General features: G+C 46.3%; 1 protein-coding gene across 1 annotated transcript in view; it reads left to right on the forward strand.

Annotated features, from left to right (window-relative positions):
* Positions 1-325: 325 nt before the first annotated feature.
* Positions 326-27,932, forward strand: part of LOC141274380 (uncharacterized) — a 60,517-nt gene continuing 32,910 nt past the window's right edge. The window contains exons 1-8 of the mRNA XM_073686301.1: positions 326-423; positions 1,615-1,755; positions 2,075-2,257; positions 3,237-3,360; positions 21,212-21,309; positions 21,388-21,466; positions 22,995-23,092; positions 23,215-23,332. Of these exons, the coding sequence (XP_073542402.1) occupies positions 1,672-1,755; positions 2,075-2,257; positions 3,237-3,360; positions 21,212-21,309; positions 21,388-21,466; positions 22,995-23,092; positions 23,215-23,332 (784 nt within the window). The 5' untranslated portion in view covers positions 326-423; positions 1,615-1,671. The remainder of the gene's footprint in view (positions 424-1,614; positions 1,756-2,074; positions 2,258-3,236; positions 3,361-21,211; positions 21,310-21,387; positions 21,467-22,994; positions 23,093-23,214; positions 23,333-27,932) is intronic.

Genomic DNA, 27,932 nt, shown 5'->3' on the forward strand with positions numbered 1-27,932 from the left:
AGACAACAGGGGAGAGAGAGAGACAACAGAGGGGAGAGAGAGAGAGACAACAGAGGGGAGAGAGAGAGACAACAGAGGGGAGAGAGACAACAGGGGAGAGAGAGACAACAGAGGGGAGAGAGAGACAACAGGGGAGAGAGACAATAGAGGAAAGAGACACCGAGCATCATCGCAACAGCTAATACCAGAGAGCAACAGCACAGGAAGAGGCTGCTGCGCTGACAGCGGAGGACCTGTGGTGAAGTCACCGTCATGTGATCAGGGGGCGGAGCTCAGGAAAGAAAAGAGACTAACTCCACGTGGGTAAAGGACCTCTGCTGACGTCATACCCATGTGATTTGATGATATCACCGGAAGGGGCGGGGCCTCGCTCTCCATTGCTCTCTGCTGCTGAGGCTGTGGTGATTACACCGAGGAGCTGAGGTGATTTAGGGGTGCAGATAAGTGGATGTTCCTGTATGGGGGCTACACAGGGAGCAGGGGGATTCTGTAGGTGCGAGACTGCGTGGGTGAGGAGGGGGTCCTGTTACTTGCGTGGAGTCTCCCCCCCCCCCCCCTCCTCTTCCTTTCCCGTGTCTTCTGCCCCCACCCTCTTCCTTTCCCGTGTCTCCCCCCCTCTTCCTTTCCCGTGTCTTCTGCCCCCCCTGCCCCCAAAAAATCCTGATGTGCCTAATAACATTAATTATAGGTGAAACGCGTGGAGGTGGCCGACACTAGTTAGTGGGGAGTGACATTGTGATCCTCAGTGTCAGTGCTTTGTTAGAGGTGGTTGACACAGTAACAAGTCAGGAGAGATGTGATGGTCCTGAGGATGTCGGTGCTCTATCAGGTTATATGAGCCTCTCTGAATACAGAGGCAATAAGTGCCGGAGGGATATGTATTGTATTGTATTGTATTGATTGATGGTACAGCAGCTCACTGCTCCGTATCCCGTATCTAACCTAACAGTAATCAATACGAGCTGATCATAAAGCAGCCAAGTGTTAGATTATTTACTCCGTGATCCTCAGAGAGACAGCAGAACGCTAGTGTTACACTCCTCAGTAGATGGGTTATATTACCAGAGTGCTCCCCTCGACATTTTACAGGCTATGGCAATATTGTATTTATTAATATTTGCACTTTACACCTCTTACAGGGTGCTGAGCTCAGATATAATGGTGTCAATGTGGAGTCTATTCTATCTGCAATCAGTCCCCTGTAGGAATGAATGCTCAGGGGTTTCTGTATTCCTGTCACTTGCCTGTCTTTTATTATTAGTATCTACTATAATTAAGTGTGGAATCTAGTGGATAGACTGTTGTATAGTACCGCGGACATTAATTAGGTATTTTAAATTATTAATAAAGGTTATTTTTTAATTGTTGGTCCACTACAGTCAGTGATATTTAATTTGATTTTTGCTGGTGGATTCAGTATTGTGAGTTTTAGGTCCTCATACAGTGAATAGTACGAGGCTGATAATGAGTGGTCAGATCGGCGGAGGAGGCCGCGGTGGAGTTTGTGTCTTTTCCTCCAGATTCTTCCTGATAAATGTCGGATATTTGGGGCAGAATTCAGTGATTGTCGTTCTATCGTCCCCTGTGATCTCCATCTTCTCCTTTATCATGAAGACGCCGGCAGGACGAGATCCCTCCAGCTGATCCAGTGTTCATCCCTCCTTCTCCTGAATGACCCCGAGGATGGACGAGGACGAGACCACCAGAAGATTATTACACTTCACCCTGGAGATCATCTCCCTGCTGAGCGGAGAGGTAACTCCTCTACATTTCTATCAGCTTTATTGTGTTATGTAACAAGTCCGACATTGGGAAGAGGAAATCCAGAAGAGGAAGAGAAGGATTCTTTACTGTAAGAGCAGTGATTGTGTGCAGCTCTCTGCCAGGAGGAGTTGTCGTGGGGATTCCCTATAAGAGTTGTAGAGGGGCCTGGATGTCTGTCCTGAGTGTAATAATATTCCAGGTTATGGCCCCCGATTACTGGAGACGGTTATTGATCCCGGGATTTCTACTGATTGTCAGATCTGGAGTCAGGAAGGAATTCTTCTCCCTAAGTGTCTCTCTCCATACACAGGATTACACAATAGTGAGGAAGACACTGGGGGAGAGTGTGACTCCCATCATCCATCTCCAGGAGTCAGGAGGGCGGAGCCCGGGCCCCATCACAGAGCCTCCCCCGCACTCCCCTATACATGAGAGTAAGAAGAAGAAGATCCTAGAGCTCAGCAACAAGATGATTGAGCTGCTGAGCGGAGAGGTGACTGCTGGGACATTATACAGGACCACACTGGGGGATGACCGGAGAGGTGACTGCTGGGACATTATACAGGACAGCACTGGAGGATTCTAGGTGATGACTGGAGAGGTGACTGCTGGGACATTATACAGGACAGCACTGGAGGATTCTGGGTGGTGACTGCTGGGACATTATACAGGACAGCACTGGAGGATTCTGGTTGATGACCCGAGAGGTGACTGCTGGGACATTATACAGGACGGCACTGGAGGATTCTGGGTGATGACCTGAGAGGTGACTGCTGGGACATTATACAGGACGGCACTGGAGGATTCTGGGTGATGACCCGAGAGGTGACTGCTGCGACATTATACAGGACGGCACTGGAGGATTCTGGGTGATGACCCGAGAGGTGACTGCTGGGACATTATACAGGACAGCACTGGAGGATTATGGGTGATGACCCGAGAGGTGACTGCTGGGACATTATACAGGACAGTACTGGAGGATTATGGATGATGAGCGGAGAGGTGACTGCTAGGACATTATACAGGACAGCACTGGAGGATTCTGGGTGATGACCAGAGAGGTGATTGCTGGGACATTATACAGGACAGCACTGGAGGATTCTGGGTGATGACCAGAGAGGTGACTGCTGGGACATTATACAGGACAGTACTGGAGGATTCTGGGGGATGACCGGAGAGGTGACTGCTGGGACATTATACCGGACAGCACTGGAGGATTCTGGGTGGTGACTGCTGGGACATTATACAGGACAGCACTGGAGGATTCTGGGTGATGACCAGAGAGGTGACTGCTGGGACATTATACAGGACAGCACTGGAGGATTCTGGGTGATGACCAGAGAGGTGACTGCTGGGACATTATACAGGCCAGTACTGGAGGAATCTGGGGGATGAGCGGAGAGGTGACTGCTGGGACATTATACAGGACAGCACTGGAGGATTCTGGGTGATGACGGTGTCGTTGTTGTCAGGTTCCTATAAGGTGTCAGGACGTCGCTGTCTATCTCTCCATGGAGGAGTGGGAGTATCTAGAAGGACACCAGGATCGGTACCAGGAGGTGATGATGGAGGAGCTCCGGCCTCTGACATCACCAGGTGAGAGGAGACTCTTGTTGGCTCCGGTGGATGTGATGACGTCTCTCGGCCTCGTCCTATAATAGATGATTTTTCTCCAGACTTGCTCTGGTTTTCTCTACATTTTCTCACAGCTTTCATTCCCTGATTATTCTCTTCTGATCTGTGAGTCGCGGTTTCTCCGCTGTTTTCTTCATCAGTCTTGAGTCTTTGTCCTCGGCGGCTTCTTTCAGAATCTTTCACCTTCCTTAGAGCATCGGTCACATTTTGTCTGCAGATGTCCCATTTCTTCTGTCCGTTCTCTCCTGTGAGATCTTTCGGTACCTGAGTCTGTCGTGGATTGTTACTCAGCAGAGTCGGGGGTTAATTTACTGATGATTTTCCCCGTAATCCGCTGTTGCTCGTCCGCCCCTCAGAATCGGTGCAGGCTCAATGTCGTCATCAGTCGTGGTCGGGCGTCTGGCTCCTCCCTCTTGGCTGACACTTGTGTGATCTACCTTGGTCTCCTCCGTTCATTCACCCTCTTCTTCTTAGTGACAAATCACTTTCTCCGTACTGAGTAGAGATGAGCGAATGTTTCAATGTTCGGTTCAGATTATATTCACCGATTTTTATGCTTCGAATATTCGTCGAACGTTACCGAACGCCATAGGATTCAATTGGGGGCTAGAAAACCGCTTACACAACATCTTCAAACGGGCCCAAAAGCTGCCAAAACACATCAAATTAGGGGTAGACACCTGGAAAATGCCATCAATTGACCCAGCGTACAAGAAGTATTATTAATAATATTAGAGCAACCTTTATTCTGTGGCCCTTTACATGTGAAAATGCGCACAACCATTCTACTAGGGATGGGTGAGGATACGGTAGGTCAGGGTACAGCTAGTTGTGCCGGTTCCTTTCCTTGACACCTTGCAAGCTTCAACACAAGGTAGACAGCAGCAGTGGTCGGTCTCCTAGACAACGAGCTAACACCTTTTTGATGATAGAGGCCACCATCTCCTTAGCTTGCTGCTGGTACTTTTCTGTGGGAATGAGCTTGTCTTCAACCAGCCTGGAATATTTCCAGTGAATTATGGCACAACACCATGGTATTAGCAGTGCACCCAGTACCAGAAGTGAAACCATCCACAATTTTCTTCTCAGGAATTTTATTTGGTAGACTGAGTGTCTGACCAAATATTAGTTTCTCACAAAGGAGCTGAAGACACTGTAGTGCGGCGGTGTTCACACTGTGCAGTAATGAGGCAGTGACCCAAGGAAAGTCCAACTTTAAACACCTTTTATTCAGCAAAAACTCACACAGTGAAGTCAGCTTTATCCTCTGGATCGAAGCCGGGTTGTCCACAATAGTCCATACAACAACAACCATTGCCGGGGGTGACTGCACCGCTGTTTCACTCCAAGGTGTGTCAGAAACTTGGCCGTCCTGGGCTCTGTGTTCCCTTCACACAGGCCTCTATAGCACAGAGCCTCCTGCTCTGCAGTTTTGCAAAACCAAAGACTGACACACCCAAATTTTTGCTGCAGGTTTTAAAAAGGAATCTGTGGCCATGAGCCACCTGTAAGACCCGGGCTAGAGGGAGTGGACCGCCCCACTGCCATTCCTGGAGTCCACTCCAACAATAAAAGCCCATGCCCGGTTTTACCAAATCTCCCTTGGACAACTAGTTTGACCGAGTCCAAACTTACTTTTATTTTGTACTGCAATCACAGCTCTCTGTGACTCCAATGCACTTCAGCGGGTTTAATATGCCCCTATGCACATTCTATGAGAAACATGCCGTCCATCGCATATGATTCCGGTCACTGCCTCACAACACTGATTGGCTGTAGGTGCAAGTTTCTTCAGCATGTTAGATATCAGATCCAGAAGAACAGAGAGGGCAGTACGGTGGCACGGTTGCTCAGTGGTTAGCACTGCAGCCTTCTAGCGCTGTGGTCCTGGATTCAAAACCCACCAAGGACAACATTTACAAGCAGTTTTTATGTTCTCCCCGTATGTTTGCGGGGGTTTCCTCCTCAGTGAAAAAGCGGGCATAGCGTGTTCGGGAACCTTCACATAGACTTTTCTTAGCCAGGGCTGCTTCTCGGCAGGGTTGGATGGGCCCACCAGAGAATCCTCTGGTGGGCCCTGGCTTTTCCTTCAGGAGAGTTCATAGCGCAAACCTTGCAGCTGCTATGGGGCTCTTGAGCGGGGGAGAAAGGTGGGTCCTCTGGTGGGCCACTACAGCCAAACCAGCAAATGGAGACCCAACCAGGAGTGTTCACATTTCAAAAAATTAGGGCCTGACACCACCATTTCTGTGGCCAACACATTGGATATGGTGGAGTTCAATCTCTTAGCTTTGTCATGTGTAGGAGGAAACAATCTTTTACGTGACCACAACTAAGGAACCAAGGGTTGGCTGCCATGATGGCAGAAGGCTGAGTACAGTGAACTGGACAAACTGCTGGACCGTGAGTGAGGTGCAGGTGGAGACGTTACGATGGATTGATAAAGTTGTGGTGTGCTCGTTCTGTGAGATTGGTCAAAAACAGCAGGCATGTCCACTTCCGTTACAGCTGAAGGGCTCTCAATCAGCCTGACTGGAGTGGGTAAAGAACCAGAGTTTTTGCGGTGGGAGACCTGCGTGTCAATACTTTGCACGGTAACGGAGGAGGAGGAAGAAGAAGCAGCAGCGGATCTGGTTAATGGGGTGGCTGATGGTTGTTGAGGCCTACATTTTATCGCAGTGAGATTGCCAGCGTAACGTATGTTGATTGCGCATGTGTATGTCCATGCATGTAGTAGTAAAATTATTGCACTTTTTCCCTATACTGAGCTTTTTCTTGCAAAGTTGCCAGATAACGTGAGTTGGCTCATCCCTTGCGGTGTCAAAAGGCCCAGGCTAGGCAACCCTTGCCACCCTTGCAAGCTGCAGACCTGTGACCAGTTCTGGTCACTGCCACAGCTGTGGGTAAGGATGCAGTGCTCGTCACGGTTGCATCAATCCGTGTCTGCACTGTAGGATGCAATGTAACCTCCTCGTCTTCTTTCTCATCCACCTCCTCAGATGAGCTACTCAGCTGCGTGCCTCTGGGTTCACAACCTCATCATCCAATGTGTTCTCCAATTCCTCGCCCTGAGAGTCGCTCTCCTCCTTTTCTTGCCCTGACAGCACAGTACAGTCCGCGTGACCCTCAGGAATCTGAATCTCACCAGGATCACCTCCACACCCCTGGGGTTAACATCTGGTGAGGTCAGGAAGCTGCTCAGACCCCAAATTTTTTTTCCCTCTGTATGGAGAACAATATTTGCCCCAAAGAATTTTAAGCTGAGATGTAGCCTGCTTTATATACCAATTTTGAGTTTATCTTGCCTGTGTACCCCTGTGTGGAGAACAATATCTGCAACCAAAAATGTATTTCACTAGATTATAACTATTGTAATGGAGACAGACCAAAACCTCTTGCACTACAGCCAACCTGGCAGATTGGGTCTCAATCAGGATTCTTCACATTTCCAAATATTGGTGGCAGACACCAGCGAAGTGGCATCCATTTCCCTAGAGTAAAAGTTGTATAATGGAGACTAAAACCTATTCCATTACAGCCAACCCAGTAGATGGAGACCCAATCAGGAGTGTTCACATTTCTCTAAATTAGGACCTAGCAACAACACAATGGCATCAATTTCACTAGAGTAGAAGTAGCGTAATGGGGACCGGCAACTTTCCCACTACAGCCAACCAAGGAGTGTTCACATTTCCTTCAAATTAGGGCTACCAAAGCACATTTAAAAAAAATTAGGGTCTAAAACCACCAAAGTGCCATCAATTTTACTAGAGTATAAGTAGTACCAGGGGAGGAGTCCTGAGGAGATAATTTGCATATTCCCACTGCATTTTGGGGTAAGTGAAGAGTCTCCGCGAGCTCAAAGAACACTGGATTTTGGCTGTTGGAGCTGAAAAGAGGACATCGGTAAACCGCGTGCCTACCGGCGCGCGCATTTTGAAGCTTTTTTTTAAGCTTTTTTCACTGTTTTCAGAACATTAACAATAAGAACATGGAAGAGTCCAGGAGCCATTTGGTGAGCTGCATATCCTGCTACATGTTCACAGACTTGCCAGTGGAAAAGCCAAACTTCACATGCCAGAAATGCAAGCTTGTGTCCCTGTTGGAGTAAAGTTGCGAAATCTAGAAGAGAGGTTAACTACCTTGAAAATCATTAAGGAAGGTGAAGAGTTCTTAGACAGAGCAGAATTATCTCTTCATGATTCAGAAAGAGAAGAAATTCGAACTGCACCTGACGAAACAGAGGAATGGAAGCATGTGACCCACAGAAGCAGGAGGATCGAGAGGCAGTCAGCACCCATACTGCTCAGGAACCAGTACCAGGCTCTCACGCAGGAGAACCATGAAGAAATACAGCAAAATAAGACTTTGCCAGCAATGAATAACCTTGTAAGCCCTCAGAATCCTCCTGGATGGAGAAAGAAGAATGTTGTGAAGAAAAAACGGAGAGTGGTGGTCATGGGGGATTCCCTGTTAAGAGGAACAGAGGCCGCTATCTGCAGACCAGACATAACCTCAAGAGAAATGTGCTGTCTTCCAGGAGCAAAAATTAAAGATGTGTCTGACAGGATATCAAGACTCTTAAGACCTACAGATCACTACCCATTCCTGCTAATACATGTGGGGACAAATGACACCGCAAGAAAGGACCTGGAAACCATCTGCAGTGACTTTGAAGACTTAGGCAAGAAAGTGAAAGAATTGGGAGCGCAGGTGGTCTTCTCATCCATCCTCCCAGTGGATGGCCATGGAACAATGAGGTGGAATAAGATTCTACAGGTGAACAACTGGCTACGTCGATGGTGCCGTCAACAAGGATTTGGATTTCTGGATCACGGAATGAATTACCTATACGATGGACTACTTGCTAGAGATGGGGTGCACCTTACGAAGACTGGAAAACATGTATTTGGAAGTCGCCTTGCTACACTCATCAGGAGAGCTTTAAACTAGAACAATGTGGGAAGGGAAGCAAAAGGCCAGAAAAAGCCATACAACTGACAAATACTATTGAGATCTCTGCTACTGGAAGTGGAAAGGAAGAACAAAGACAAAACTATTTAAATAATAAAAATATGGGAGGAAGAGAAACCAATCACAAACTAAAATGTTTTTATACAAATGCACAAAGCATGGGCAACAAACAAGGAGAATTGGAACTACTAATGCAGGAAAAGGAATATGATGTCATTGGAATCACTGAAACTTGGTGGGACGATACACATGATTGGAATAAAAGGCTAAAAGGATACAACTTATTTGCAAGAAACAGACTTGATAAACGAGGAGGAGGTGTTGCATTGTATGTTAGAAAAGTGTATATCTGCACAGAGATTGAAGCTTCAGAGACTGGGAGTTCTGTGGAAACTGTTTGGGTAAGAATACAAGGAGAGAACAACGGAAAGGACACCATTGTAGGCATTTACTACAGGCCACCTGGGCAAGCTGAGGATATGGATGAACTCTTTATGTATCAAATGACCAAGTTCTCCAAAAAATATGACGTAGTGGTCATGGGAGATTTCAACTATCCAGACATTTGTTGGGAATCTCTCTCAAGTAAAACTAACAGGTCAAGCAAATTCTTATCCTCTCTTGCTGACAACTTTATCTTCCAAAAGGTAGGGGAGAAAACAAGGGGATCTGCTACTTTGGATCTAATCCTTATAAACAGGGAGGAAATGGTTGAGGAGGTAAAGGTGGCTGGGACCCTAGGAGGCAGCGATCATGCTATTATAGAATTTTGGATAACTAGAGGAGGAAGACATGTGAAGACTCAAACTTCAAGGTTAGATTTTAGAAAGGCAGATTTTAAGAGACTCAGAAAGAGAATAGGAGGGATCCAATGGCTGGATGTCCTTAAGGACAAAAATGTCCAGGAAGGATGGGAAATTTTTAAAAATGAGATTCTCAAAGCACAATCGTTAACAATCCCGAAAAGTAGGAAGAATGGGAAGCATTTAAGGAAACCAGGATGGATGAACACAGAACTTAAACACATGCTAAAAAGAAAGAAAGAAATGTTTATTAAATGGAAAGAGGGAGGCATATCTAAAGAAGATTATAATGCAGTCTGCAGATCCTGCAGGGCACGTATCAGGTTAGCTAAAGCTGACAATGAATTAAGGCTTGCAAGAGATGTCAAAAGCAATAAAAAAGGATTTTGGGGGTATGTCAAAAGTAAAAGAAAAGTCAAAGATGCTATAGGATTTTTACAGGATGAAAATGGAGAAATGGTAAGAGAGGATGTTGAGAAGGCCGAACTTTTTAATTCCTATTTTGCATCTGTTTTCTCTCAGAAAGAAAATGTAACATCAACTGATCTTCACTGTCCTTTTAGAGGAATAGAGGAATCCAAGTTATCTGTAAACAGAAAGATTGTGAGGGAATATTTAGCTAACATAAATGAGTTCAAGTCTCCAGGTCCAGATGAATTACACCCCAGAGTACTGAAGGAGATCGTAGAAGAAATTTTAGAACCACTCTCCATAATCTTTGAAAATTCTTGGAGAACAGGAGAAGTCCCAGAAGACTGGAGAAGAGCAAATGTTGTTCCTATCTTCAAAAAGGGGAAGAAGGTGGACCCAGGGAACTATAGGCCGGTGAGTCTGACTTCTATACCAGGAAAGATCTTTGAACAAATTATTAAACAACATGTATGTAAGTACATGGATAAGAATGAAGTGATTAACCAGACTCAGCATGGGTTTGTAACTAACAAGTCATGTCAGACTAACTTAATTTCCTTCTATGACAGAATCACTGACTGGGTGGATCAGGGAAATGCTGTAGATATAGTATGTCTTGACTTCAGCAAAGCATTTGACAAAGTATCTCACACCATCCTTATTGAAAAAATGACCAAGTATGCAATGGACCAGGCAACTGTTAGGTGGATTCATAACTGGCTTAGTGATCGGACTCAAAGGGTGGTTGTAAATGGCTTCACATCCAGCTGGATGAATGTCTCAAGTGGGGTACCACAGGGCTCCGTCCTGGGACCTGTATTGTTCAACATCTTTATCAATGATTTAGATGAAGGAATTGAGGGTAAACTGATTAAATTTGCTGATGACACAAAGCTAGGAGGGATAGCTAATACTAGAGAAGAGAGAGAGAGGATTCAAAAAGACCTAAATAAACTGGAGCAGTGGGCAGCAACCAACGGAATGGTTTTTAACAGGGAAAAATGCAAAGTACTACATCTGGGCAATAAAAATGAAAAAAGCATATACAGAATGGGAGGAATAGAGCTAAGCAACAGTACATGTGAAAAAGACTTAGGTATACTAATAGATCATAGACTGAACATGAGTCAACAGTGTGATGCAGCAGCAAAAAAGGCAAATACAATTCTGGGATGTATTAACAGAAGCATACAGTCTAGATCACGTGAAGTCATTATCGGTCTTTACTCCTCTTTGGTCAGACCTCATCTGGAATACTGTGTACAGTTTTGGGCACCACATTTTAAAAAAGACATAGACAAACTGGAGCAAGTTCAGAGAAGAGCGACCAGAATGGTGACTGGTCTGCAAACCATGTCCTATGAGAAACGGTTGCAGGATTTGGGAATGTTTAGCTTGCAAAAAAGAAGACTGAGAGGAGACTTAATAGCTGTCTACAAATATGTCAAGGGCTGTCACATTGTAGAAGGATCATCTTTATTCTCATTTGCACAAGGAAGGACTAGAAGCAATGGGATGAAACTAAATGGGAGGAGACACAGATTAGATATTAGAAAAAACTTTTTGACAGGGTGATCAATGAGTGGAACAGGCTGCCACGAGAGGTGGTGAGTTCCCCTTCAATGGACGTCTTCAAACAGAGGCTGGACAGACATCTGTCTGAGATGATCTAGTGAATCCTGCTTTGAGCAGGGGGTTGGACCAGATGACCCAGGAGGTCCCTTCCAACTCTACCATTCTATGATTCTATGAGTATAATGGGGACTGACACCTCTGACACTACAGCCAACCCAGCAGATGGAGACACAATCAGGAGTGTCCACATTTAAAAAAAATTAGGGCCTAAAACCTGCAGCAGCAGCCATGTCACAGACTGCAAATCCACTAGATCAATGCAGCACACTAAAAACTACAACATCGCCTAGTCTGTACAGTCTGCGATTGGGGTACAAAAGTCGTTGGAGATCCATGACTTGTTCATCTTGATGAAAGTTAGGCGGTCTACACTTTCAAGGGACAGCCGGCTGCGCTTATCCATCAGGACACCACCAGCAGCGCTGAAGTCACATTCTGAGAGAACGCTGCCTGCCGGACATGATAAAACCTCCAAGGCGTGACAGGCGAGCTCAGGCCATTCATCCAGGCCATTCAAGACCAAAATGTAAAAGGGTCAAAATCCTGCCTGATGGTATTTATAATGAGCTCTGGATACTCCTCCACCTTCCTCTCCAGTCGTTCACCATGTGTCAGACTTGTACTCTGTTGTGCTTGTGCACAAGCTGGTGCAAAAAATGTGTGAAAGAACTCACAGAAATTACTTCTGCCACTTACTCTTCTGCTGTTAATGTTTTGGTGTTGACGAACTTGCGTGACGGAGGTTAAGACTACAGCTGCGATGCATACTTTGTGCCTCACTCCTATCTTGGGGAAAAGCTCTATTAAGGTTGCTTAAAAGCTTGTTTCGATACTCCAACATTAGCGGGTCCCTTTCCAGGGCAGGAAGCGTGTAGCAAAATTTACTCTTATAACGTGGATCTAACAGAGTGGCAACCCAGTAGTCATTATTATTTTGAATGTTAACTATATGGGGATCATGTTGCAGATAGTGCAGCAAGGAGGCACTCATTGCCTGCATCATCAGCGCTAACCATGTTAGTAACCATTTCAAAACTGCAGAAGGGTACAGAGTTCCTTAATCTGTTCCCACTCCATAAACGTGATATGCCTCACGTCCGTACTGCGTTGGCCCAGGCTGTATGACGTGACATACTACGTCAGGGCTCGTTGCTGCTACCACAGTCGCTGCAACATGTGCAGAGTGTCGGCACATTGCATATCAACCTGTTAACTGGCATGGATAAAGATATCTGTATCAATGCAAGTCGATGACATGAGGAGTGCGAACGGCGGAAGTGAGCACACAGTTTCCATGTTTTCTGAAGCAGCTCATCCAGGTCGGGATAGTGGTGGAGAAATTGCTGTACCACCAGGTTGAGGACATAGGCCATGAAAGGAACGTGTGTGCGTTCGCCTTGGCCTAGGGCCCCTAACAGGTTCGCACCTTTATCACACACGGCCTTACCTAGCTCTAGGTTCAGCGGAGACAGCTATTGCTGAAACTGAGCCTGGAGAGCTGTCCACAACTCTTCACCTGTATTACTGCGATCTCCAAGGCATTTTAATTTTAAGACTGCCTGATTATGGTGAGCCCTGGCTCCGCAGTACGGAGGTGGTGTGGATTTCCTCTGCACTGTTGGAATGCGTGTCTCCTTAAGGCAGAGATTGAGTGCGCAGGTGGAGGCCCTAGAGGAGGTGGAGGAGGCAGAAGCAGTGGAGGAAGTGTGAAATACAGAGGTTTCTAATGCAAGTCTTGGGGATTCCAAGATCTGTGGAGCAGCCCCTTCCCCGCCTGCCCCCACAGCCACCAGAGTCACCCAGTGCCCAGTCAGTGGGATGTAATGCCCTTGGCCATGCTTACTCGTCCAGGTGTCTGTGGTGAAATGCACCCAGGCAGACATAGATTTAGTCAAGGAACGGATGATGTCTGCAACATGCTGGTGTAGCGCAGGCACAGCTTTCTTAGAGAAGTAATGGTGACTGGGCAATTGGTACTGGGGGACTGTGATGGCCATCAGCTTCCGGAAACAGTCTGTATCTACCAGGCGGAAAGGCAGCATTTCCCTGGCCAACAGATTTGAGATGTGGAGTTCAACCTCTTAGCTTTATCATGTGTAGGATGAAACAATCTTTTACGTGACCACAACTGCGGGACCGAGGGCTGGTTGCAGTGCTGAGAGAGGGTGAAGTACCGTGAACCGAAAAAACTGGTGGAGCGTGAGTGAGGTGCAGGCGCAGATGTTACGGTGGATTGAGAAACGTGGTGTGCTCAGTGAAACAAGCACAGCAGGCATGCTGCCGCCCCTGCGAGCTGCAGACCCACGACCGCTGCTGGCCACAGTTGTGGCTAAGGATGCAGTGCTCCTCGTGCTTGCATCACTCCGTGTCTGCGCTGTAGAGCGAAAGTTAACCTCCTCGTCTTCCTCCTCCACCTCATCAGATGAGCAACTCGGCTGCATGTCTCTGGGTTCACACCAAGTAGGATCTTGAACCTCATCATCATCCAATGTGTTATCCCATTCCTCGCCCTCAGCGTAAAGCTTCTTCTCTTGACGGCACAGTGCAATCCGCATGAGCCTCAGGTATCTGAGTCTCATCAAGATCACCTACCTCCCTGGTGGTTAACGTCTGGCGACGAGGATCAGGAACCCGCCCGGACCCTACTTCGTCCTGCCCCGAATCCAACCTAAAAAAAATTTGATTATCGGTGCAGATGCTTTCCTCCTCTTCACTCTGTGAATGTTTGGAGTACACTTCTGATACCCATGGTATAGAATGGGTGAACAGTTCTACAGGGTAATTGGGGTGCCACCTCTGTGAACTGTACTGCATGTGATGTTGAGGTGGAGGAAGAAGAGGAGAGGCCACTTGAAGCAGCGCTTGCCATCCATTCGAGGACCTGCTCTTTCTGGCCCTTATCAACAAGGAGTATCGCTGTGCGGCTGCCAAAGAAAGAGAGTGGAGTAGCCCGTCCAGTAACAGAACTTGTCAGTTGTCTTTGGATAGGACATGACGGTGTTGGTTCACTAGTGCTTTTACTAACATTACCACCTACGCCATGTATACCTTGAACACCAAGCCTATTTCCCCTTCCACCACGCCCTCTTTTTCCCACTCATGTTGCTCAGATACTGTAGTAGGAGCATGCTGTTAGCAAAGCAAAATTTAGATTTTTTTTCCTCTGCAACAGCTCTGCACACACCTGAATTTCAGCGACACTAAATGGCAAGTTAAGATATGGCTTATTGTATAACGTCACTAACCGAACAAAGTATTTTTTTTTTTTTTTACTGTGGATGAGGCTTGTATAACATAGAATATATGCTCCAAGATATTTCAAACTCAGATATAGCCTGCTGTATCATGTTAGGAACAGCAAAAAATATATTTTTTACTCTGCATAAGCTCTGCATATAGCTGAAGTTCAACACCTCTAAAGGACTAGGTGGCTTATAGCAGAATGTAACACATTTGCAAGAGAAAAAAATATTTATTGGACTCTGGCTAGCAACAGAAAAAAAATCTATTTTTTTTACTGTGCATACAGCTGAATTTCACCCACAAAAAATGACACGGGCCTACTATAGCTTGCACTATCACATTAACAAATTAAAACAATTTTTTTTGTGCTGAGTCTGCATACAGCTGAATTTCAACCTCACAAAATCAAAACTTGGGCTGCAAGGGCTTGCTTGCTTTAGCACATTAGCAATTGAAAAAAAATAGATTGAAGGGATACTGGTGCATACAGCACAATACAAGCCGTGCACAACGCTGTTCTGTGGCACCGGCCCTGCTGTTTCTGTCTGAATCTCCATAATTGCACAAGAAACAAAAATGTGCTGCAAGGTCGAATTCACAAGTATACAGCACAGGAGTTATCTACACTATCTGACTTCCAAACAAGTGTCCATCTATCTAGCTAATATCTCTCATTAAACAGGAGCACTCTGTGCAGCAGCATCTGTCACCCGCAGTGACATGCATAAAATGGCGCTGCGGGAACATGGCCGCTGTTTATATAGAGAGGACATGTAATTTCAGCAGCCAATGGCAGAAGCCCTTGTGTCTGGACAGTGTGGATGCTTCCTGCGCTGCGATTGGCTGGCCGGTCTTTCCTCATTTAAAGTTACAGAAAAAAAAAAAGAATTACAAGCGCACCGCTGATCTGTCCTGTTCTGAGCTCTCCCCAGCCCCCCACTCATCTAACACATCCCCCTGTTCATCATACACAAGCACTATGCTAGCCAAACTGTTAAAAACGCTGTAGTTGCCCCGCAATCAAGTTCCCGTATTTATTTGCCAAACTGTGGCGATTTTTCCCGAATTTAAGTAAAAATGCTCGCCTTTCCTATCATGAATCCGAATGTGCCACATTCGTGCCGAATTTAACTTTCGAGATCGGATTTCGAACATATTCGCTCATCACTAGTGCTGAGTAGTGATGAAGGCGCATGCTCGTTACTCGAGATTTACGAGCATGCTCGGGTGCTCGCCGAGTATTTACAGCGTGCTCGAGTAAATGCCTGACAAACATGGATTCCTCACATGTATTAAAGCTGTCAAACAGTTGCAAATCATGGACACACCGTGACTAAAGCATAGCACTCCAGCACGCGGTAAATACTCGGCGAGCACCTGAGCATGCTCGCCGAAAGAGTTCACAGAACACGCTCGCTCATTACTAGTACTGAGCACAAAGTCCTGGATAAATATCGGCACTGGACCGTCCCTCAGACCCCGAAGCACGAGTCCTGCCATAAAGATGGAGCGTGGTGGAGCCAATCACCCACCAGAGCCTGACATGGAGGCTCCTGCAGTTCTCCGGCCCCCGCGTCTATTCACCACTCGCTCTGCCGGCGGAGAAGCACAGAACTTTCCGTACTGGAGGAGAAGGTCGGATCACCGCGCACTCCTCTCTATAGGGGTAATGTTTCTCTTTGAGGAGAGCGACACTTCACATCATGGAGAGTTATAGAGCATGCACTGCCCCATGGGAAATAAAATATGCAAATTTCCTCTCCCCAGATACAGAGAACAGGGCCTGGTGTTTTTTGCAGAATGAATTCTGTGTGTTACCATATAATGTTCCGAAAAACAGGAAACTTCCAGATGAGATGAAACGGTTAATAAAATAACAAACAACGCAATTCCACATTTATTTTTTGGGTTTGGTTTCTCTGCTTTTATTGGGCGGTAAGAACAACCTCGCTGTGATTTTATTCAGGTCCGTACAGGTACAGCGATAACAAACTTGTGGAGTTGTTTTTTTTTTTAGAATATATTTTATGGGTTAAATATTCAGAACTTTTCCTGAGACCGATCACTTTATCGGAGCTGTGTGAGGGCTTCTCTTTGTGAATGGCGCAATGACCTTGTTATTTGTACCTTTTTAGGGTACCTGTGACCTTTTGATTTCTTAGGCTATGTGCACACGATGCAGAAATGCTCAGGATTTTTTGCTGAGCGTTTCTGCATCTCTCTGGCAGGAAAAAACGCATGCGGATTGTACATGCGGTTTCCTGCCAGGGACATGCGGAAATGAAGCGGTCTTCACTTTCATTTCAGCATGCGGGTTGACAAGCGCTTCCCAAGCGATTTTAGCATCACTTGGAAAGTGCTTGTCAACTTCACACTATATAAATCCATGCAACCGGCATGGATTTATATAGTGTGTGAATGTCAAAAAATCAAAAATAAATATATACTTTACCCTCTGATGGCCCCCGGTGTCCTGCTTCGCTCGGTCCCGGCTGCCGGCAGTGAAGACTTTAGGACCTTCCGACGTCAGCGTCACGTGACCCGTCACATGACTCTGACGTCAGCGAAGGTCCTTCTTCATTCAACCGCGAAGTGCGGGGAATCGAGCAGGAGCGCTGCGCGGGCCGTCAGAAGGTGAGAATATATATATTTTTTATTTTATTCTTTTTTTTTAATGGTACCTGGGTCTGGATGAGAGTCCTCTCATCCACACCCGGGTACCATCCGCACATTAGACCGCATGAAAAGCGCATCAGTGATGCGGATTCCATGCGGTCTAATGCAAGTCAATGGCGGCAAAAGAGCAGCGTTTCCGCAAAATTAATTGACATGCTGCGGATTTTTGACCGCCTTAGGCTGAGTTCACACGATGCGTTTTTCATGCGTTTCCGCGGCGTCTTTGCAGTTGCGTAAACGCCGCGGAAACGCATGAAAAACGCATGGTAGAAGGGCAGCAATGTTCCCCAATTGAAATCCGCATGTGCTGTGCCCATGATGCGGATTTTTCCGCAGCGTAAACGCTGCGGTCAAAAATCCGCAGCATGTCAATTAATTTTGCGGAAACGCTGCTCTTTTGCCGCCATTGACTTGCATTAGACCGCATGGAATCCGCATCACTGTATATGTTGATGCGCTTTTCATGCGGTCTAATGTGCGGATGGTACCCGGGTGTGGATGAGAGGACTCTCATCCAGACCCAGGTACCATTAAAAAAAAAGAATAAAATAAAAAATATATATATTCTCACCTTCTGACGGCCCGCGCAGCGCTCCTGCTTGGTTCCCCGCACTTCGCGGTTGAATGACGAAGGACCTTCGCTGACGTCAGAGTCATGTGACGGGTCACGTGACGCTGACGTCGGAAGGTCCTAAAGTCTTCACTGCCGGCAGCCGTGCCCGAGCGAAGCAGGACAGCGCGGGCCATCAGAGGGTAAAGTATATATTTATTTTTTGACATTCACACACTATATAAATCCATGCGGGTTGCATGGATTTATATAGTGTGAAGTTGACAAGCACTTTCCAAGTGATGCTAAAATCGCTTGAGAAGCGCTTGTCAACCCGCATGCGGAAATGAAAGTGAAGACCGCTTCATTTCCGCATGTCCCTGTCAGGAAACCGCATGTACAATCCGCATGCGTTTTTCCTGCCAGAGAGATGCAGAAACGCTCAGGAAAAAATCCTGAGCATTTCTGCATCATGTGCACATACCCTTATGGCGTTTACGGTGTGGGATAAATCCTGACGTGACAATGCCAAATATGTTTGTTCATTTTTGTTCTCATTTTGGAGACAAAGCAAAAATAATGGGGACTTCAACCTGAGATCCTAGTTATACCGGGCTTCATAGGAAAACCTTGGCGGCAGAGACGGGGGTCTTCTGCAGTCCCCCGGCAGTCATGGCAAATCGTTGTTGGTATCCTGCGATTTGGTGACTGATTGACAGGAAAATGGGACACCCAACCACATAATGGGAACCGGTCATGTAAAATAACACTATTAACCTTCAGATATGGGTAGGGCCCTTTTTAGGCAAAGTGGGGTCCTAGGCAAAAGTTTTAATGTGTGGCCCTAAATGCTGACATACTGCTCCATCACACTCAAACATTTTAGATTGTATTCACATGCACTGAGTTCAGGCCGTTCAACGAGCGCGATCAACAATATTGAAGTCGTTCGACTCTTGTTTCCGGTCTCTTTACACCGACTGAGGAAGAATGATGGACACAGAACGATCACTAGCAGATCAATCTGATACGTACCATGCTATCAGCAGGACATCTGCAGTGTACACCGGCGCTGTGCTGCTGAGAACAATGATTTATGTTCCACTATATACTATCCAATCACCCGATGATTAGGCAGCTTTTTGCTCGTTCGTTGGACGATTGCCGACATGTTTACACCTATGAACGCTCGTCTGCACTGCCGGGATCTATAAATGTGAGACACACACACTGTGTGTCACATACTGCCACTGTGTGTCTATAGTCGACCATCTACATATGCTTTTAACATATATACAAGCTAGAATAATGCAATAAAATATATAAATATACACACTTATACACACATGTACAAGACACACATTTATACACACGTAAAGGGGACACACATACACGGCACACACATGCTGCACAACAAATGCTCAGTAGATACACACACCAGATGTATTTGTGGACAACAAACGTTCACATAAACACACACAGCGCACACACCTCACATACACACACTGCTTTATGCTTAAGGGAATGAAGATTTTTCACAATATGAGCTGCAGCTTCTCTTGCTCACAGCAGCACTGTCCCAGCAGACCTCTCCCTGCCCTCTCCTCTGCTGGGATGGCTGACAGGAGCAGGAGGAGGCTGACAGGAGCAGGAGGAGGCTGACAGGAGCAGCACAACACACAGGTGGACACAGGAGAACTTATCTGGCAGCTCTGCTTAATAGATGTCTGGTCTCTGGCTCTGTGCAGGAGGACAGGAGCACTGGCCAATGAATGCTTCTATCACTCTGGGGGAGGTTCAGTGGCCAGTGCTCCTGTCCTTTACTCCACGCTCATCTTTCAGTGCAACAGCTTCACAAAAGGTCCTGAAGCTCAGACTGCAAAGCTTGTAGTGACATCATGGTCACATGATCGTGATGTCACTACAGATCCTCAACCAGTCTCTTCATCGGAAACTTCACTGATCATGCTATTATCAGTGAGGCTCCTGCAGTAGTCTCTTAGTCTCTGGGGACCCCCAAGGGAATGGGGGCCCCATGCATATGCCTAGTCTGCCCTGCCCTAACGCCGGCCCTCGACATGAGGTTAACTTGCAGGTTAATAGTGTTTTGAACCTGCACTGAGAGCTTTATTCCCACGGCAGCGTTCAGCTTCCAGTCATAGAGGTGTGGCTTCAGTGTCCACTCAGTATACGGTGAGCAGCTTCTGAATCCGCACCTTGGCTCTCAGGGCGGATGCCGAGCAGGTTCAAAATGCTGTTAACCTGCATATTAACCCAATATCTTCAGGTTATTAGCATTATTTTACATGACTCCCTTTAAATTGCACTGTCAGGGTGTCAGCAGTAGTAAAGTGGTTAAACTGCAGCAATCGGAGTTCTCTTCGTAGACGCGCGCCTGGCATCCTCCATGCATGAATAGCAGATATCAGGAAGGGGTTAAAGAGCCTTATCACATGACATCAGAATGCGCGGGGCGGCGTGTTCTCGCCTCAAGGGCTCACAGACTGCAAATTGTCAGGTGGTCCGCTCTTCCTCTTCATCGGGTCTGATCAGAACGATATAAGTGGGATGATGACGCAGGTGTTGGCCCTGCAGGAACATCGGGCAGCACAAGGGTGATAATAATAAGTGTAAGTCTCCCTTAAAGGGATGTTTGTTCAGAAGAATATGTATTATGGAGCTTTTCTGTGGAGTCTGACCAGACAATCTCTCCTTGGCTCCCCGTGTACATCAGTAAGCGCCCATGTCCCTGGTGCCTGCTCTCTAGTTGTCCTTTCTACACATTGATAGGCACTAACCGCTGCGTACCGGGTGCTCCCCACAACACCGTCCTTCCGGGCGCTGTGTCTTCATCCGTCAGCTGTACATGTGCCTTTTTTTGTAAACTCAGAACTTTTCAGCACTTGCTGCCTATTTTAGTGTTTATATCGTGGTGGATGTGGAGATTTCTCTCTATGTAAAGAAGAATAAAAATGCAGTAACTCGTCTTTTAATAGGAGGATGGCAGGTTTTTCTCTTAAAGTGATCCCAGAGGATCCTTTCCAGGAGGGAGGCCGTGTCCTTATGGTGACATCATGAGCTCTCAAAACGCAATCACTGGTAAATGGTCACCGTCCTTCCCCCAATCTCCATACAGTGAATTAGAAGAGAAGAAACCAATGGATAGAAATGTGGAGCTTTCTCCAGCTCCTCTGTGGTTCCATCCCTGGTGGAGACGAAAACTTGGAGAAGTTGTGTTTCTTAGTACGGCTCCTTCATCTGACTGACGAGGTTCTTCTCTGTCCCTCTCCTCAGGGTCCTCATCCTCCGAGTGCAGAGAGCATTTAGGCTTTGGCCTTGCTGATTATCACTTCATACTTGAGGCCCACAATGTGCTGGGACCTCTGTACCGGGGGTGAGGACCACAACAATCTAATTTAGTCACTGATACATAAATATAGAATTACTGGTTCTGAGAGACGAGTCTCATATATAGACAGATACACGGCAGGTCATGTATTCAGTCTCTGTGTCTCCACAGATGGATCCAAGAGGAGAAATCCACCAGAGAGATGTCCCCGTCCTCTGTATCCCCAGGACTGTCCGGAGGAGAATCACAACATCCCGGAGGATCATCAGGTAGATGACACTGAAGTCCCCACAACATCTGACCATGAAGTGATGGGACCTGAGCTCATCTTACATTGTTCTTTTTAGGGTGAAGATCTGATTGATATTAAGGTTGAGGTTATACATGAAGCACAAGAGGCGACCGCAATATGGGCCGATCAGCAGGGTGAGGAGGGGAGACTGTCATGTCTGTTCTGTGGGCACCTACTACTACTCCTATCATCTCATCATCACATGACACAATCTGCAGTGACATGTAAAAGTTCGGTCAACCCTGGTAAAAATTACTGTTATTGTGAACAGTTAAGCAAGTTGAAACTGAAATGATCTCTGAAAGACCTAAAGTTAAAGATGACACATTTCCTTTATTAGCGTGTTTAGGGTTATGGCTTGTTCACAATCATCGTTAGGAAAGACCAGGTGATGCAAATTTCCCAGCTTTATAAAAACCCAGCCCCCTCTAACATTGTGCCAAAAAGTGCAGCCATGGGTTCTTCTAAGCAGCAGCTGAGCACTCTGAAAATGGTGGAGACCGCAAAGCAGGAGAAGGCTATAAGAAGATAGCAAAGCGTTTTCAAGTTGCCCTTTCCTCAGAAATGTAATTAAGCAATGGCAGTTACCCCGCTCAGTGGAGGTCAATATAAGGTCTGGAAGACCAAGCAAAATTTTAGTGATAGCTGCTTGTAGGATTGCTAGAGAGGCAAATCAGAACCCCCGCTTGACTGCAAACGACCTTCACAAAGATTTAGCAGACTCTGGAGTTGTGGTACATTGTTCTACTGTTCAGAGACACCTGCACAAATATGGGCTTCATGTAAGAGTCATCAGAAGAAAACCTCTCCTGCGTCCTCACCATTAAATTCAGCGTCAGAAGTACAAAAGAACATCTAAAGAAGCCTGATGCATTATGGAAACAAGTTCTGTGGACCGATGAGGGTAAAGTAGAAAATGATCAAACATATGTGTGGAGAAAAAAGGGCACAGAATTTCAGGAAAAGAACATCTCGCCAACCATTAAGCATGGGGGAGGATCAATCATGCTTTGGGGTTGTGTTGCAGCCAATGGCACGGGGAACATTTCACGGGTAGAGGTAAGAATGGATTCAATGAAATTTCAACAAATTCTTGATGCAAACATAACACCATCTGTAAAAAAGCTGAAGATGAAAAGAGGATGACTTCTACAAATGGATAATGATCCTAAACACACGTCAAAATCCACAATAGACGACCTCAAAAGGCGCAAGCTGAAGGTTTTACAATGGCCCTCACAGTCCCCTGATCTGAACATCATTGAAAATCTGTGGCTAGACATCAAAATAACAGAGGATGCAAGACGACCCAGGAATCTCACAGAACTGGAAGAATTCTCCAAGGAAGAAGGATGAAAATCCCTCACACAAGAACTGAAAGCCTCTTGTCTGGCTACAAAAAGCATTTACAAGCTGTGATACTTGCAAAAGGGGGGCGCTACTAGGTACTAACCATGCAGGGTGTCTAAACTTTTGCATTTTTTTTTATTATTATTTATTATTTGACTTAAATACAAATGAAATGTGTCATCTTCAACTTTAGGTCTTTTAGAGATCATTACATCTTCAACTTGCTTAACTGTTCACAATAACAGGAATTTTGACCGGGGGTGCCCAAACTCTTACATCTCACTGTGTTCCATCACTGTGTGTTTCCTACAGATGGACTCATGGAAAGAAATCCACCAGAGAGATGTCCCCGTCCTCTGTATCCCCAGGACTGTCCACAGGAGAATCACAACATCCCGGAGAGTCATCGGGTAGATGGTGCTGAGCCCTGTACTGGATCTGTATATGGGGGGACATTTGTGATCGAGGTCATAGATGTCACAGATTTTGGTGGTTTCTTGTATTGTGCTGATTGTTACATCTGATATATCAGGAGGAAGATCCGACTAAGAATAAAGTGAAGGACGAGACAGAAGAAGAAGCGATGACGAGTTGGGATCAGCTGTGTGTGAGTGACGTGAAGGAGGAGATTACGGTAGATGTTTCCACAGGTGTGTAATAATGTCCAGGGTATAATAATGACTGGCTTTTATATTACTTCCATATTTTTCTTACACAAGTCCCGTGCTGCCATAAAAATGATTGAGCTTGTGATTCAGACAGAACCTCCCAGACAGATTTCCTATAATGAGGCAGATGGAGACATTGTGGATGCTGTCTGCCCTGTGATCCGGTAGTGTCCGTTTTTTTTAAGCGTGCATAAAAGCGCGGTCCGTCACAGCTTTGTGCACTTCTGAAAAGGATACGGTTGAACAGAGTCCAGGTCAACTCTGCTGCCTCATTATAGTGAATGGATTCCTCTCGGGATGTCATCTGAATCACTTATTTTGTAGACTTAGATTTAAATCCCGATGTAAGTGCTCAGCGTAGAGCACAGGATAAATATGATCCAAAATGCCGCCAATAAAAGTTTCTACTAAACCCACACAAAAAAAAAAGTCCCCACTCAGGTTCATCATCAGTAAACAGAAGTATAGGGGGCGTTCACATTACTGGTAGAACAAAGGCTCTGGAAAAGTGACGTGGCTCCCACTAAAAGAAATTCAGCAAAATCTGCTTTCCCAAATCCGAATACCCCCCCTCCTCCTGGGCTCCACAGTGTGTCTAGACCGCAGTTAGCGTCCACATGTTTGTCATTACTGTAGAGAGGAGAGCCCACTTAATTTACAGGGTGCTTGACTCCAGAAACACGAGCTAGGCATGATGTATGGGCACTACAATGTAATGGGCGCTACAATGTACCGGGCACTATAATGGCATATTTGCATTTTCACTTGGCAACATCCATTGCTGTTTGTTTCTGGAAAACACCCATGGAGTTACATTCATCACTTCACCTGTAGATAAATTCCCATAGGGGTGTAATTTCCAAAATGGAGTCAGTGGAGGGGGGATTATGCTCTCCTGCCACTTAGGGGCTTTGTATATGGAGTCTGCAAACTATTCTATGAAAATTTGTTCTCCTAGAGTCAAGTAGCTCTTTCCCTCCCGAGTCTCGCCATGTGGCTAAGCAGTACAGTACAGCCACACGTGGGGTATCGCCACGTTCAGCAGAAATTGTGTAACAAATTATGTGGTCATCTTTACCCATTTCCTCTTGTGAAAATGTAAAATTTGGGGCTAAAACAACTTTATAGTGGTAAAAATGTCATTTTTTTTCTTCACTGTTCAATGGTATAACATTTTGTGAAACGCATATGGAGTCAATATGATCACATGCACCCCTGGATGATTTCTTTGTGAAAATGAAAAATGTGTTGGTAAAACAACATTTTTGGGTAAAAAAAACATAATTTTTTCGTAAATCAGAAGTTCATTGATAAAATGTATTACAATAAATTTGTATCATGGAAATATAAAGAATACTGTAACAAGTCATACAATCGCAGATCCATGAGTTTATTCAAATATAAAACCTTTTGATTAGAAACAGTTAGAAATATTCGAGTATAGAGCAATATAATCAGTGATAACACGTACCGTATTTTTGGGAATATAATACGCACCGGACCATAGACGCGCCTAGGTTTTAGAGGAGGAAAATAGGAAAAAAAATATTTAAGCAAAAAATGTGGTTATGATGCCCTATTATAGGGGAGGGAGTCTGCTGCTGACACTGGCATTGGGGTAATGTCCCCCAATTCTGTTAATATCCTCCATCCTGGTATATATGGCCCCTCCTTCTTGGTATATCTGGCCCCCATCCCATCTTGGTATACGTGGCCCTCATCCCCATCCTGGTATGCATGGCACCCCCTGATCCCCCTCCTTGTTTTCATGGCACCCTTTGATCCCCCATCCTTGTATGCATGGCACCCCTTGATCCCCCATCCTTGTATGCATGGCACCCCTTGATCCCCCATCCTGGTATGCATGGCACCCCCTGATCCCCATCCTTGTATGCATGGCACCCCCTGATCCCCATCCTTGTATGCATGGCACCCCTTGAGCCCCCATCCTGGTATGCATGGCACTCCCTGATCCCCATCCTTGTTTTCATGGCACCCCTTGATCCCCCATCCTGGTATGCATGGCATCCCTTGATTCCCCCATCCTGGTATGCATGGCATCCCTTGATTCCCCCATCCTGGTATGCATGGCATCCCTTGATTCCCCCATCCTGGTATGCATGGCATCCCTTGATTCCCCCATCCTGGTATGCATGGCATCCCTTGATTCCCCCATCCTGGTATGCATGGCACCCCTTGAGCCCCCATCCTGGTATGCATGGCACCCCTTGAGCCCCCATCCTGGTATGCATGGCACCCCTTGAGCCCCCATCCTGGTATGCATGGCACCCCTTGAGCCCCCATCCTGGTATGCATGGCACCCCTTGAGCCCCCATCCTGGTATGCATGGCACCCCTTGAGCCCCCATCCTGGTATGCATGGCACCCCTTGAGCCCCCATCCTGGTATGCATGGCACCCCTTGAGCCCCCATCCTGGTATGCATGGCACCCTTTGAGCCACTATCCTAGTATGCTTGGCACCTCTTTATTCCCATTCCTGGTATTCATGGCACCCCTTGATTCCCCCATCCTGGTATGCATGGCACCCCTTGATTCCCCATCCTGGTATGCTTGGCACCCCTTGAGACCCCATCCTGGTATGCATGGCACCCCTTGATCCCCCATCCTGGTATGCATGTCACCCCTTGATCCCCCAGCCTGGTATGCTTGGCACCCTCTGAGCCCCCATCCTGGTATGCTTGGCACCCCTTGAGCCACCATCCTGCTGCCCACAAAAAAAAAATAAACAATCATACTCAACTTCTCTCTCCTCCAGCGCTGTCCCGCTCTGCTACCGACACTCTCACTGTGTAAGCCGCGCATGGCAGGGCGCGCATGGCGTCCCTGCCATGCGCCCTCACATAGTGTGAGAGCGCGCACACTGTACCGCAGCGTGGCTCCTGCTGCCGCTCTGCGGCCAGTGTGCCCGCTATTAAAGACCATGAATATTTACTACAACCCATGGGAGTGGGTTGTAGGAAATATTCATGAGCTTTAATAGCGGGCACACTGACCACAGTGCGGCAGCAGGAGCCGCGCTGCGGTACAGTGTGCCGACTATTAAGGAAAATGAATATTCCCTGTTCCCCATGCCCAGGGATGTAGGAAGCAGGGAATATTAATTTTCTTTAGTAGTGGGTACAGCGCAGGCTGCGGCTGCTGCCTCCTGTGCCCCTCTGATCCCCCGCTACTGCTCCCCCAGACCTCCTACCACGCAGAGCCACAGTATATACAGGAAGATAGTATTCGGACTATAAGACGCACCCCCCACTTTCCTCCAAAATTTTGGAGGAAAAAAGTGCATTTTATAGTCCGAAAAATACGGGTATATCATCAAAACTATGATGATGAACAAAGAGTAGAGATAGAAAAAGTTATGAGAAAGGGTTGAGAAAAGTAGAAAAGGAAGGCAGGAGGGGTGGGATTTTGGGTTCCTGGTCTCTCATCTGGGCAATTTATTTAATTAACGGATTTATGGCACTAGGTGTCTCATGGGTGGAGTGTTGTGCCTTATACCTATGATAAGTGAGGTATTGTCAGTTTAACCAAATGTTCAGGTCTGGAGTTTCCCTCAATGCAATCCAAGGAGCCCAGGTGTTGTAAACCTTGTCAGGGGCTCCAGCAATTTGACCTATTAATTGTTCCATTCTAAAGATATTACTAAGTTCAGCTATAAATTCAGAACGTGAAGGTGATTTCTCCTGTTTCCAATATCTGGGAATCAAATTTCTGACAGCTGTAAGGAAGAGTCTGAGCAGGCCCTTCTTATATCTGGATACTGAGATATCTCTCAGAGATAATAAGGCTAGTTCCATTGAGGGTTGAATCTTGTGCATGGAAAGTTTGTTATAGAGTTCAATTACTGCCATCCACATGCTTTTAATAGATGGACATGACCAACATATACAGTACAGACCAAAAGTTTGGACACCTTCTCATTTAAAGATTTTTCTGTATTTTCATGACTATGAAAATTGTACATTCACCCTGAAGGCTTCAAAACTATGAATTAACACATGTGGAATTATATACTTGACAAAAAAGTGTGAAACAACTGAAAATATGTCTTATATTCAAGGTTCTTCAAAGTAGCCACCTTTTGCTTTGATGACTGCTTTGCACACTCTTTGCATTCTCTTGATGAGCTTCAAGAGGTAGTCACCGGAAATGGTCTTCCAACAATCTTGAAGGAGTTCCCAGAGATGCTTAGCACTTGTTGGCCCTTTTGCCTTCACTCTGCGGTCCAGCTCACCCCAAACCATCTTGATTGGGTTCAGGTCTGGTGACTGTGGAGGCCAGGTCATCTGGCGTAGCACCCCATCACTCTCCCTCTAGGTCAAATAGCCCTTACACAGCCTGGAGGTGTGTTTGGGGTCATTGTCCTTTTGAAAAATAAATGATGGTCCAACTAAACGCAAACCGGATGGAATAGCATGCCGCTGCAAGATGCTGTGGTAGCCATGCTGGTTCAGTATGCCTTCAATTTTGAATAAATCCCCAACAGTGTCAGCACCCCCACACCATCACACCTCCTCCTCCATGCTTCACAGTGGGAACCAGGCATGTAGAGTCCATCTGTTCA

Source organism: Phyllobates terribilis, unplaced genomic scaffold (genome assembly GCF_046119375.1).
Source record: "Phyllobates terribilis strain yellow unplaced genomic scaffold, ASM4611937v1 Scaffold_1__5_contigs__length_1240528914, whole genome shotgun sequence".
Lineage (NCBI taxonomy): Eukaryota > Metazoa > Chordata > Amphibia > Anura > Dendrobatidae > Phyllobates > Phyllobates terribilis.